General features: G+C 34.7%; 1 protein-coding gene and 1 long non-coding RNA gene across 2 annotated transcripts in view; one reads left to right on the top strand and one right to left on the bottom strand.

The window, feature by feature from the left end:
• LOC135849375 (uncharacterized) overlaps positions 1 to 12,456 on the top strand; it is a 498,164-nt gene that overhangs the window by 243,881 nt on the left and 241,827 nt on the right. The gene's annotated exons all lie outside the window — the stretch shown is intronic.
• On the bottom strand, positions 3,230 to 4,789 carry LOC135848851 (speckle-type POZ protein B-like). Its single transcript, XM_065368915.1, has 2 exons — positions 4,568 to 4,789; positions 3,230 to 4,420 (listed from the first exon to the last, which is right to left on the bottom strand). The coding sequence occupies exons 1-2, from the start codon at positions 4,622 to 4,624 to the stop codon at positions 3,341 to 3,343; spliced, it is 1,137 nt and encodes a 378-aa protein (XP_065224987.1). The 5' UTR covers positions 4,625 to 4,789; the 3' UTR covers positions 3,230 to 3,340.

The following is a 12,456-nucleotide window of genomic DNA, read 5'->3' as shown; positions in this document are numbered from 1 at the left end:
TTCAGGACTTTTTACTTTTAGTTGCACAAATATCTAAAGCTCATCAGAATAAATCTCACGCATCATTTGTAATTTGAGTAAAGTGAAATTTTTGTACGATGATGCAGGTTACTCAACCGGAATCATGATTAGTTACAAAAAATAATAACAATAAGTATATACAAGAATGCCTGAGCTTTTTCAGAACTTTCAGCTGTCAGCTTCTCATACCTACCTCTAAAGCACAAATGAATAAATTTCACAATTCATTCCTAATTGAATATTGATTTGGATAGCGTGTAATTTTGGTATAATGATGCCATTTACTCGACAAATACATTAGGCCAATTGTAAGAGAATCATGATTAGTTACGAAAAATAATAACTGTATATGCAAGAATGCTTGAGCTTTTTCAGAACTTTGAGCTGCCAGCTACTCTCACCTCTAAAGCACATCTGCATAAATTTCTCATTTCATTCGTAATTCATTCGGATAGTGAAATTTCTGTATGATGATGCAGCTTCCTCTTCCACAAGATTGGTCACAACATTCTCATACAGAAATTTTACTATCCAAATTAATTACGAATGATGTGTGAAATTTATACAGATGTACTTTAGAGGTGAGAGTAGCTGGCAGCTCAAAGTTCTGAAAAAACTCAGGCATTCTTGTATATATGTACAGTTATTATTTTTTGTCGATGATGAAGGCAGTGAAAGCTGTGAGGAATAAACAATGTGGGACTGTGGGTATAGAGTTGCATTAAAAAAATTCGAGGTCCCTTTAACCAATAGTGACTTGGTCACTTTTTTCTCAAAAAGTCACTTTTGCTTATTTTTTTCATCAAAAAGTCACTATTGGTCACTTTTCTTCTAAAAAAGTCACTTTTTTGATTTTTTTTCGTTTTTTAAACAAAAAAATCGTTTTTCATCCAAATTATCTTTCTTTAAATTCATCTTCAAAGGATTTTATGCGAATTTTCTTTATTAGATAAACATTTTCAAAATTTTAAAAACACAAATTTTTACTTTTTGAAACATCAATTTTTGAAAGCTTTTGCCCTCGCTTCGCTCGGGCTTGTTTTCTTCTCTTTTTTAAAATAAAGATGGAAATTTATTTTTCATTACGTGATATCATGAAAACGTGTTTTCAGCACCGTACGCGCATGCGCACTTCAAGTTAATTTCAGTCCTCGTAAACGCACGGAATAATACTTCTCGCGTTGCCAATAAAAGAGCTGCTTTTGTGCGTCAACGCAGGAGTAGGAAAACGCAATTTCATGATATCAGTAATGAAAAATATCTTACAATGCAAGCACGGAGTGAGCATGGTGCTTGTATTGTAATATACTATGTATTTCTTAAAATCAAGTTCTAAAGCCAAAAAATAAACTTCTCACAAAAAAACATCGTTTTTATGCCTCTCAAAATACGAATTTTCAAGAGCTTTCGCTTTCAATTAGGCCTGTCTTTTTTCATTTTCAAAATCAACTTCCTTCAAAAAAACATCATTCAAATTCTAAAAATTTTAAAAATAAAAAAATGAACACTCGACGCTCACAATTTTTTTTAAACGGATTTTCCAGTGTGGACATGCGGGAGAATAAAGTAATAGTTTTTAGGTGAGATATTGAACGTTTTTTTGCTTTTGTTTTTCGATTTTTTGCTCTCCTGAACGCTGGAATTGAAAAAAAAATTGGTCACTTTTTTCACTGATGAAAGTCACTAAAGTCAATTTTTTTTTAGAAAAATTTGGGTACGATGCCTGACAAGGTTTTTCTCTGTGCGCTGGGTTATATGGGCAAAGTTCAAGGATAGTTTGTCTGAGCTTGAAACGACCTGTGCTCGGGTATAATCGTCATTGACTTTTTAGATATGGACTGCTAGCGGTAAATAAGCCAATGGTCTTGAACATAGTTCATCAGTTAGTCGCGGTTTGGCTTCTGCGCATGCTGGAATCTGAAAAATGAAGTAGTACCAGGTGACGACGTCATACCTCCCACCCCACACCTCCCTGTAACCGTACCTCATAACAGAGCTGGCGCATGCGCAGATTGCAACCCGCGACTTACTATGTTCAAGACAATAGCCGTATGTTAAGCTTATGGGCCGCTAGCAGTCCATATCTAAAAAGTCAATGATAATCGTACACGTTACCTTGGGCCCCCTGATGTATGGGAGAAGTACGTTATAACTTTGTCAAAAGAGGGGTTGTGGTATGAACTCCGACGAGAGGTTATCGTACTACCTCTCTAGGGAGTCAGGGCATATCTGCTCCTTACACTTTTCAAACTGACACTCTTGATTTGAACGAAACCCTGGTACATTTGCAGAGTGTCTGTTGCCACGAAAAAGGCGAGAATTTGACCTAGGAAGCACGAAAGCATGAAATTGAAAGTAGTAGATATAGAAATCTCTGTAAAATCTTACCTTTTGCAAACATTTTGAAATGTTATACATATTTCTTACATTTATGCTAATTTTTGGCACTTTTCGAGTAGTAAGGACCTTCCTAAATGTTGAATAACCGCTCGTGATTGACCGTTTTTGAAATTTTTTTTTCTATAACTGAACATGGTCGAGATCTCGAGAAAATGTCCAAAAAGCACAGATCATAGTTCGGTGCTATTAAAGTTCCATTTTAATGCCTGATTTTCAGATCGCTTTGAAATTCCTGGAATTGTACAAGTTTTGCCTTGATGGGTAAAAGTTCAAAAAGTTGATCAATTTTTGGGAGTTATGATTTTTATTCAAATTTATTGTTTCACCAACTTGTTTTCTAATAACTTTTTTAAACGACTATGATGATATGCAGTTTATTCTGTACGAGTTGAACTTCATTCGATTAATCCATAATGTAATTTTTTGTTTCTTTTTGTTCCAGGTGAGTGCAAATATTTATATGTAGCTTGATAATCAGAAGAACTCGAAACATGTAAGTAAAAATGAATATTTTATGTGTATTTTGTTGAAGAAGAATGTCTCCAGTCGATCAGAATGGCTGCCATTTTTTTTTAGTAAGGCCAACTTTTTTAAAGGCAAGTTTGCTTTAAATGTTACTTAGGATGCCCCCTATTAAGAAAAAAGTTGTCCCGGATGATCGGGAGGGGGTGCAAACATCAAAACTACGAATTGGTATGATGAGGCTTGTATGTAGCTAATTTAAATATGCGTATTGATTGAATGAAGTACCTAAACGTGTCTCTAATAATCCAACGAAATCATTGATCAGAATAGTGATAAATCATATTTACATAGGTATTTAATACATTTTGAAAATGAGGTATAAATTAACAGAATTACGTACTTACGTACTAGTTAATTAATAGTAATGAAATCTGAGCCATTCAATTCCTACTTCCTAGCCCGTTGTATTCAACTTATGAACAAATCTGTTTGCTATAAATTGGGAAGCTTTGAACTTCAATTCGTTGGCATTGTGTTTTTTGGCAAATACAAACATATCTTCTGCCTCCTCTGCCGACAAAGTCTCACAAAGTCTTTGCTCGCAAATTTTTCTCAAGTCGTCCAAACCATATTTGGAAGCAGCCACAAACAATTCATCCGCCAGTTTGGCTAAATTTTCACACTTTCCGGTATAAATATATTGTAGCATAGCACGGAGTACTTCTTCATTCATTTGTTTAACGTTTATTCGAATCGTTTTATTTTTTCCATTTTTCGTATCTTTACGTTGAAACATGGCGGCGAAAATTGGACTGCGTGCGGCTAAAATAGCTTTATGAGCTGGATAATTTCTGCCATTCGTTGTGAAGACGACGTCAGAGTGTTTCAGAGTTTCGAGCATCGATTGAAAATTGCTATTATTCGTTGTAAATGCAAGGTCAGGGAATTTCGAATTTTCTTGCGGCGATTCAAAAGTGCCCGAGTGGTTGAGTCGGATAGTGGTAGTTTCGTGTATGGGAGTCGGCGAAGGAATTTTGTATTCGTGGGAAACGTTATTATGAAGTTGACAAAGCCATTTAATTTCGATCAACAGTGTTAGTGTATCATTTTGCAGTAAATGACGCCTGAAGAAATCATCTTTGTTGCAGTAGTTATGCCATCCCCAACCGTTTCCGGCTGAAAATGAGTGCGATGTCGCTTGGTTGAATAATATTTCTTCCTTGTGATTTATTATTGAAATATTGAAGTCTGCTACTGCTTCTCGGATTATGCTTCCGCCGGATAAATAAACATATAGAGCGATCGTTTTATTTCCCTCATGAATGTAGTTAGGTATAATCCTGATGTCCCACTCGTATCTGTCAGTTTGTGGCGAATGTAACTTGGGCGATAAAATCTTAGTAGTGTTGAATGCCTCGTGTCGACTGAACTGATGAATCGTCCATATATAGTTTATTTCTTCAACTTGAGAATACGTATGGCATCGGATTCTATGTCCAGAATTTGCATTTAAAATAGGCTCCAAGGGTTCACTCTGTAAGAAATATACATTTCCACATAAAATAGGCCTACCTAAGACACTGTGTAGTTCATAAAGTAATGGAGCTCGCGTCTCCGTTGATATACTATGTACAAACAGGTACCTGCATAAAAATGTCGAATGTAGGTTCTAGGTACTTACTTGACTACTGCAAAAGAGTGCGAAAAATACCATCCAAGTAAGGTAGAAATGATTCATGTTTGTTTCAACGAGGGAAAAAAGGAAATCAGAATATTTTAATTTTTTTCAAGTGGGCATTTACTTACCTGAAAATATCAGTTAGGTATTTACCAGAATTGTAAACTTGAAGTCTATTAAACGATTACTGAAATTAAAACTGAAGTGAAGTTTTGAAATATCACTCGTTGTAATTAATAAGCTTCAACTTCCGTAATTTCGCAATGTCTCCGTATCAACTTTTAATTAATTGAATAAGTTGATCCAGTTGAAGATATTCTACATAATTAGCTCATCTTTTTCAGCTGTATTTGTGATCATTTTGGCCCCTTTCATTTGCAGAAAACTTTTCGTCCAAATGAATTTTCAAACTTCATGATAAAAGGTCTGGTGAAATAATAATACTTATGTACTGTACATAGATGGGTGCTTTTGCAGGATGAATTGGGTGTCGATTGATTGAAATCTGTTGTTTTGAATCGAAAATTTCAATTCCCTAGCTTTGAAAACTTCAATTTATACTTATGTAATTCGAAATCAGATCTAGATGTGGTTTCGTGCGGTACGTGAAATTAGTTTTGAGTGAATTCAGAAAACGACTCGAGTAGCCACCTCTGAATTTCAGCTATTACTCGAATCACTTTTTCGAATTTTTTAGCAAATTTCTGAAAACTCAAAATTGACCATAGTTTGACCATTTATTATTGAAAAAAAAAGTGTAGGTACCTGTTCAGTTTTAATACTGAACGTAATATCGACTTTTCCAAATTGAGTTTCACTATTTCTGTCCATTCTGGATTTCTGGAGCCTTTTGCGCAATTTTCGATTTTTCTAGAATGTTAGAATTTGTTCAGAATACAGCGAAATTAATTTGGATGGTTGTAAATTGAGTGGTGACTTAGCTTATTGACATTTGATCTGATTTCAAAGAAGGCTAGTACCCGAAGTCTGTTTTTTTTTTATTGCCAAACAGTTGCCTACTCTAGGAGAAAACTTCAAAAAATGAAAAAATTTCTGTTCGTTTGGAAATTTTGAAAGAGACATTAACGAAGATGGTGAAATATACACTCTGTTCAAATTGAAAGAAACTTACACAAAAAGTTAATTTAGATGTAAAAGCATGCTAAAAAATTTCTGAGTCGTCCCCCACCCCTGCCCCAGTGATATGGTCTTACCTATGTGTTCTAAATTCAACCTTTTCTATCTTCAACGATGAAGTCCGAAATTTTTGAATCTCCAACATGAAATAATCGCTATAAGTAGGTGCGTATAGATATGTTTGGAATTTTTTTCAACGAAAATTCCATATTTAGAGGTGTTTTTTGAGGGAAGGGGAGTGGACATTTCAAAAATTAGCTGAAAAAAGAGTTTGATTTTAGAACCGATTTGCCCATGTAATAAAAAAATTTCAAATCGTGTTCACTTACTGATTTAAATTTTTGATTTTTTTGTCAATTTTTTTAATTTTTGGGAGCTTTGCATTTACAAAAGGCTACTAATGAGTATTTTTAGTACCGATGGGGGGGGGGTATTTCCTGGAAAGAGAGTTGACCAGAAATAAACAATGGGAATGAAATCTAAAAAAATTGGGAGAATAATTTTCACACATAATGATCCATCCTAGAGTTTATTATTATGTACCTTACCTACCTAATACGATGCAATTGGTCATAATTCAAAATTAAAAGTTTTTTTTTCGAAAATATACACTTTGAAGGTCTAAATATAGCAAAAAACTACTAAAATTGCATTTTTTAAATACATTTTTAATTTTATTGAGCTTGTTGCAACGATTTTTGAGCTTTGCAAAAAATATTTACCTACATCATAATTATGCCTTTTTTCAATTTCGTAATCTGCTCTTTTTCCATTTTTTTTTCCTACAAAATTTTGAAATTTCCAACGGTTCTCCCCACTTCCCCCTTCAAAAAACAATAACTCCGAATTGTATTTTTTTTTTTTTTTTGATAAAAATGTAACGTACACACCTAAGCAGGTATACATATATTGACTATTTTCCATGAGAATTTTGAAAAGATTTGGTCGATTCTCTCCGAAGATGAAAAATATTGAATTTTTGAGCACTTAGGTACGGTGATTTTACATAGTTTGGTGGTGGGTGGAGGGGGGGGGGGTATGAGATGGTTTTTCATCAAAATAAACTTTTTTTGTTGAATTTTGTTCAGTTTGAAGAGAGTATGCATATTAAATTTCACCATCTTACGTTTATAACATAACCTATAAAGGCTCTTTGCACGATCATCTACATCTGTCTCGTTCCATTCCTGGAGCCCCCCCCCCCCCCCTAAGTTTATGATCTCTCCGGAGTTTTAAAATTTCTCCAGAAGGTATCGAAATCAATTTGAGCAGCTGTGTAAATCGAGTTATGCTTTACTCTCGATCTGTTTGATATGTTTATCGACATTTGTGCTATTTTCAGGCGAACTTCTCGAGTGTGTTTTTAGATCAACAGTTTTTAATTGAATTGCCATTTTTTAGTTGATAAAGTTGCTAAAAAATAATTGAATAGTGGATAAATCATGCATGACGAGTGTGAAACAAAATGTAATGTTTTGTATGGATTAAGGTTTTTTGGTAAATTTTTTTTTACATTAAAATTTTTTATTGTCTTTGAAGACAAAAACTGATCAATAATTTGACTTTGGCATTTTTTTGGAATGGAAGATTTTTGTGTGTTTTTTGAGATTTTCTCTATTTTGATGGTGAGTTTTAAAAAAAAATCTTGAATTCTTGCCATTGGAAAGAAGAGAGTTGGCCAATTATTTAATTTTTTTTGTGGAGGGGGCGTGGTCGACATTTTTGGTAAATTTTGCTAATATGTTTCCGTTACGAATGGGCTGGAGCCCATTCGCCAGATCCAGCCCATTCGCCAGAAGAGACCAATAAATCCATCTTTAGCTCAATATTTCCAACTATAGTTCCTACTGTTTCCAGCTTTAGCTTCACTCAGTTCGTGATTTATTGGACTTTGATGAATTTTGGCGTCTGCAGCCTCGGACTTTGTCATCATCTGCGATGACATCGTTTCTCAAGTAAAGTCCCTATGGGTCAATTAGTGAATCCTTTGACTATATATACATGGACTGCTATCTTCATTGTCGCAGATGAAGCCGAAGTAATAGAGGTACTTAATCGGGAGCATTGGGAATTTTCCTGCGCGCAAAGGAATCCGAACCGTGCTCACACCTTCCAATCACCAGCGACGGACACCCTCCTACGTTCCAACAACCGCACTGCTTGTTGCAACGAAATCTCGCGCATGCTCAGAGCCCATGTCCTGATTAAGTACCTCTATTGCTTTGGCTTCACGATTCCCGTTCAACAACAATAGGAGATAGCAGTCCATGTATATATAGTCAAAGAGTGAATCTTCAGCTGTCTCGGATCACTCTTTGAAATGCACACAGATAGGTTTTAATAACAAGTTGCCTTAGTTCACATTCCAACTTTAGATTTAAGTTTCAGGACCTTGGCTCACATTGTCTTTCTTTATTTTCTTTTTTGTTTGAAAATGGGGTATTGCTCAGGACGTGCATTTTAGTTTTAAGCTCAGACGCATTGCTCAGGGTGTCTTCCTTTCTTTTTTCTTTTTTTAATACTTATTTTCTTTTTTGTTGCTCCTAGTTTAAGTATTCCCAAAATTCCCCAGGGTTGCGATCCTTTATATAATTATGTCTTTGTTTTATCCCTTAAGTATAAGAATAAATGTCCTAAATGTGAATTTGTCTTGGACTTTTATTCAACTTTCGTGACTTTGAGAATTCAATGAATATTTCCAACTTTACCATAAATATATCATTCCGTCGAAAGTTCAATCATATCTTAGCTCAAGCTTCAATTAATCCAACTTTAACCCCACGTATTAAGTATAAATATGTAAATATTGGGGAGGGAACCCATTTGACATCCGCGATTCGTCCGATCCTGAGATCTTGATGAGCTAGTTATAGAATCGCGAGAGATATCAATTTTGACATCACCAATATTTCCATCACAATTTTTCCAACAGAACGAGAGTGCATGAATCCGATATCCAGATGGCCAAACAGGATTTGAATTAGTCTATATTTTCTTATCTTCAAAGAAATCAAGATTCAAAAATTTCCATCTTTGAATTCTTGGTGAAAAATCAAAAACTTCAAAATCAAAAATTTAATTTTCTATTTTATGGTAGTTTTTGGGTTTTTCCGAATATATCTCCCTCCACAACCTTCTTTGATTTTGAATGGATTTTTTCAACAAAAATGTGATTTTTCCCATTATGATTAGAGAGGAAAGTTGCTCCATTATGGGAATTTTTTGGTGGCTTTTTGGGTTTAGTTTAATTTTTAATGGATTTTTGTCCGTTATGCTGAAATTTTTCCATCGAGAATAAATTCCAATCTATTTTGAAGGACATAATTTTTCAACAAAAGAAAAAAATTGAATTCTATTTGATGTATAAGTAAATGGACTGATTTTCTAACCGTATTCGCATTGTTTGTACGTGATTTGGGTAGGTATGTGGCAACTGAGACTTCGGTGAATTATTTATCGATATGCTGAAGGTTTGAGAAAATCGTGATTTTCATTCACGACGTTGTGTTCAAGTGTTTCATGAGCAGATGTGTTCGTTAGGTACGGATTTCGTCACATTTGCTGAATTTGTTTCGGAGGAAAATCCAATATCTTCCTTTGTTTCTCATAGTCAGTCCACCAAATTCGGATGAGCTCTTCCTCGCAAATTTCTCTCAATCCGTCCAAACCATATTTAACAGCAACATCGAATAATTTGTCGGCTAGTTTACTCGAATTTTCACACTTCCCCGTATAAATGTATCGCAGCATTGCTCGTAGTACTTGTTCGTTCATGTGTGTGACGTTGACACGAATTATACGAATTTTTCCATTTTTCATATGCTTACGTTTAAGCATGGTGGCGAAAACTGGGCTACGTGCAGCTAAAATGAATCTGTGAGCTGGGTAGGTGCTGCCATTAAGTGCGAATATGACATCTGCCAGTTCCGGATTTTCGAGCATCGATTCATAGTTTTCAGAAATGGTGGACTCGATTGCAGTAGTCTTAAGTGAGGGTCTCGGCGAATATGCTTTATACCGATTGGATATAACATGGGTGTGAGGAAAAGTCCATTTCAAGCTGGCGGACAATGTTAATGTGTCATTTTGTAGAACTCGAGTTCTGAAAAAATCATCTTTCGTGCAGAAATGCGGCCACACTTTTTCGTAACAGCGTGTTCTTTCAAACGTAGTACTAGCAGAAATTATTGCCTCCTTTTTATCATTTATCGCTGAAACATTGATTTCTGCCGACTCTATACCGATTATGTAGGCTCCGAGTAAACAGCCCAGTAGTGTTTTCAAAGAGATCGTTTCCTTCCCATCATCAATGCCATTGGGAAAAATGTGAACCCACCATAGGTAACGCTTAGTTGTTGGTGGTTTGAAACAGAACGATTCAACCTTTCGCATTGCATCGGCCTCGAGAACACTGAAATTATGAATAGCCCAAATATATTTCTTCTCGTGAATTTCCTTCTGCAGATACGTATCGCACCGCAGCAAATTTTCATCAGTTTGTTGTGAACTGTAATATGTGGGAGATGATTCCGAAAACAATGTTATGTGAATTAACAACAATAACGTGTCGTTTTGCAGTAGTTGATTTCTAAAGAAATCGTTTTTCTTGCAGAAATCCTGCCAACCGTGATTAATACGATAACCAGGCCCAAATCCGGTTTGGAATTTCATAAATTCGGTACTGTTTCTGGACCATAACAATTCTTTTTGGTTATTTATTATTGAAATTGCGTATTTTGCGGATGCCTCCTTAGTTAAACGGCCGTCACATAGATATACATCCACGGAGATCGTTTCGTCTTTGCTATCGGTACTAAGAGGTGTAATTTTTATGTACCATTCGTGGGAAGTTTCAGGTGCACTTAACTGAGGCGATAAAATCTCATTAGTTTTAAGTTTCTCGTGGTCACTGAAATTATGAATCGCCCAAATGTACTTTAATTCGCGAACTGGCGTGTGCGAATACGTATCGTATCGAACCACATTTTCAGAATTCGTATTTGAATCGTGCATTGCCTGAAAACATTGGATTTTTTCAGAGGTAGGATCAAGGATGTATAGAATAGGTGTAGAGGTACATGATACTGAAAGAAATTTTGGGTTATGGGATTTCAGGCCATGCTCTGGCCAAAAACCCCGTCATCGGTCAAATTGGAGGGGAGTAACTCGTGAGGTTCGCTTGTAAATTAATGAATTTAAATAATTGATGATGATATATACCTGAGTGCTGCGATAGGAAGCGAACAGTACCATCCAGGTGATGTAGAAAATATTCATGTTGGCTGATTTCAATGGTTCAAAAAATAATAATCAGGTTCCTTGGAAAAATTATTGTATGATACCTAACAAAAAAATTCAAATGCACACAAAAGTATTGAGTTCAATACACAGTTCTTTATAGATGAAACAAAATACTCAATTTTTTTTTTAACGGACGTATAATGAAATTTTTAAAAATTCTACAGTACTAATTAAATGATTTGAGTTGTGGGGTTTTGAAATAGGTACTAATCGAATGTTTGTAATTGAGCGTTAACTGGCTTATTTTGGCTTGTTGCTCAACCCAGAATCTATTCGAATGGACATGTAGATGTTTATTGATCCAAATTTTAAAAATACGCTGTGTTTAGGTTCACATTCTGATGGGTTAGCAATCTTTTCTCGAGAAAAAATTCAGTAGCGCTTATTTTTCGGTCACTCGGTGTAGTGACTTTTTACAGAGGCACTTACCGATTCTCATGTCGAAAATAATATTTTTTAGCGTTTTTTGCCATAATGCTTCATAAAAAATGCAGAAAAAAATTTTTAAATCACAAATTTTTTTTGCTCTTATTTGTCTTGAGCCAATCGGGGGTTTTCAAATTTTCAGAATTTTCAGAAAAATGATCGTTGAAAAACAAACAGATGGTCACTATGCGGTAGGTATCGAAGACATATTTTTTTTACGATCATATTGGCCAAATTTTTGAAAATTCGTATTATTTATTTATAGCTTCATTTTGAAAATTTTTGGGTCAAACATACTTGGTACGAAGTTTGATATGTAAGTGAAGATCCTCAGTACAAATGATCTTTTATTTTTCCCAACTTTTTTTACTTCCAAAATGGGTTTTGAAGTTTTGAAAATGACAACAACGCTACTAGTTATGAGTTGGCAAAAATCTTACCTTTTGCAAATACGAGTATTTCGAAATGTTATATTTCTTACATTTACGCTAATTTTTGGCACTTTCTGAATAGTTTGGACCTTCCTAAATGTGTTGAAAAATCGCTCGTGATTGACCGTCTTTGAAAATTATTTTTTAATTTTTTTTTTCTGGAACCGAACATGGTCGAGAAAAAGGTCCAAAAATCACAGATCAAAGTTTGGTGATATTAAAGTTCCATTTTAATGCCTGATTTTCAGATCACTTTGAACTTCCTGGAATTGATGGGTAAAAGCTCAAAATGTTGATCAATTTTTGGGAGTTTTGATTTTTATTCAAATTTATTGTTTCACCAATTTGTTTTCTAATAACTTTTTAAAATGCCTATGATGATATGTAGTTTATTCTGTACGATTTGAATTTCATTCGATTAATCCATAATGTAATTTTCTGTTTTTTTGTTTTTTTTTTGTTCCAGGTGAGTGCAAATTTATATCTTGAATTCTTGATAATCAGAAGAACTCGAAACGTGTAAGTAAAAATGAACATTTTATGTGTATTTTGCTGAAGAAGAATGTCTCGTCAGAAGAATCGAGTAAGGGAGGAGTT

The sequence above is a fragment of the Planococcus citri genome, chromosome 5 (genome assembly GCF_950023065.1).
Source record: "Planococcus citri chromosome 5, ihPlaCitr1.1, whole genome shotgun sequence".
NCBI classification, from domain to species: Eukaryota; Metazoa; Arthropoda; class Insecta; order Hemiptera; family Pseudococcidae; genus Planococcus; species Planococcus citri.
Note: the sequence above shows the minus strand (reverse complement) of the source record. Positions and strands in the feature narration are given on the sequence as shown.

Bases quoted from the DNA above. Each gene is read 5' to 3' on its own strand.
- LOC135848851 (XM_065368915.1), bottom strand. From the start codon at position 4,624: ATGAATCATTTCTACCTTACTTGGATGGTATTTTTCGCACTCTTTTGC. The intron at 4,421-4,567 runs GTAAGTACCTAG...TATTTCTTACAG, and splicing joins CACTCTTTTGCAGTAGTCAA to AGTGAACCCTTGGAGCCTAT.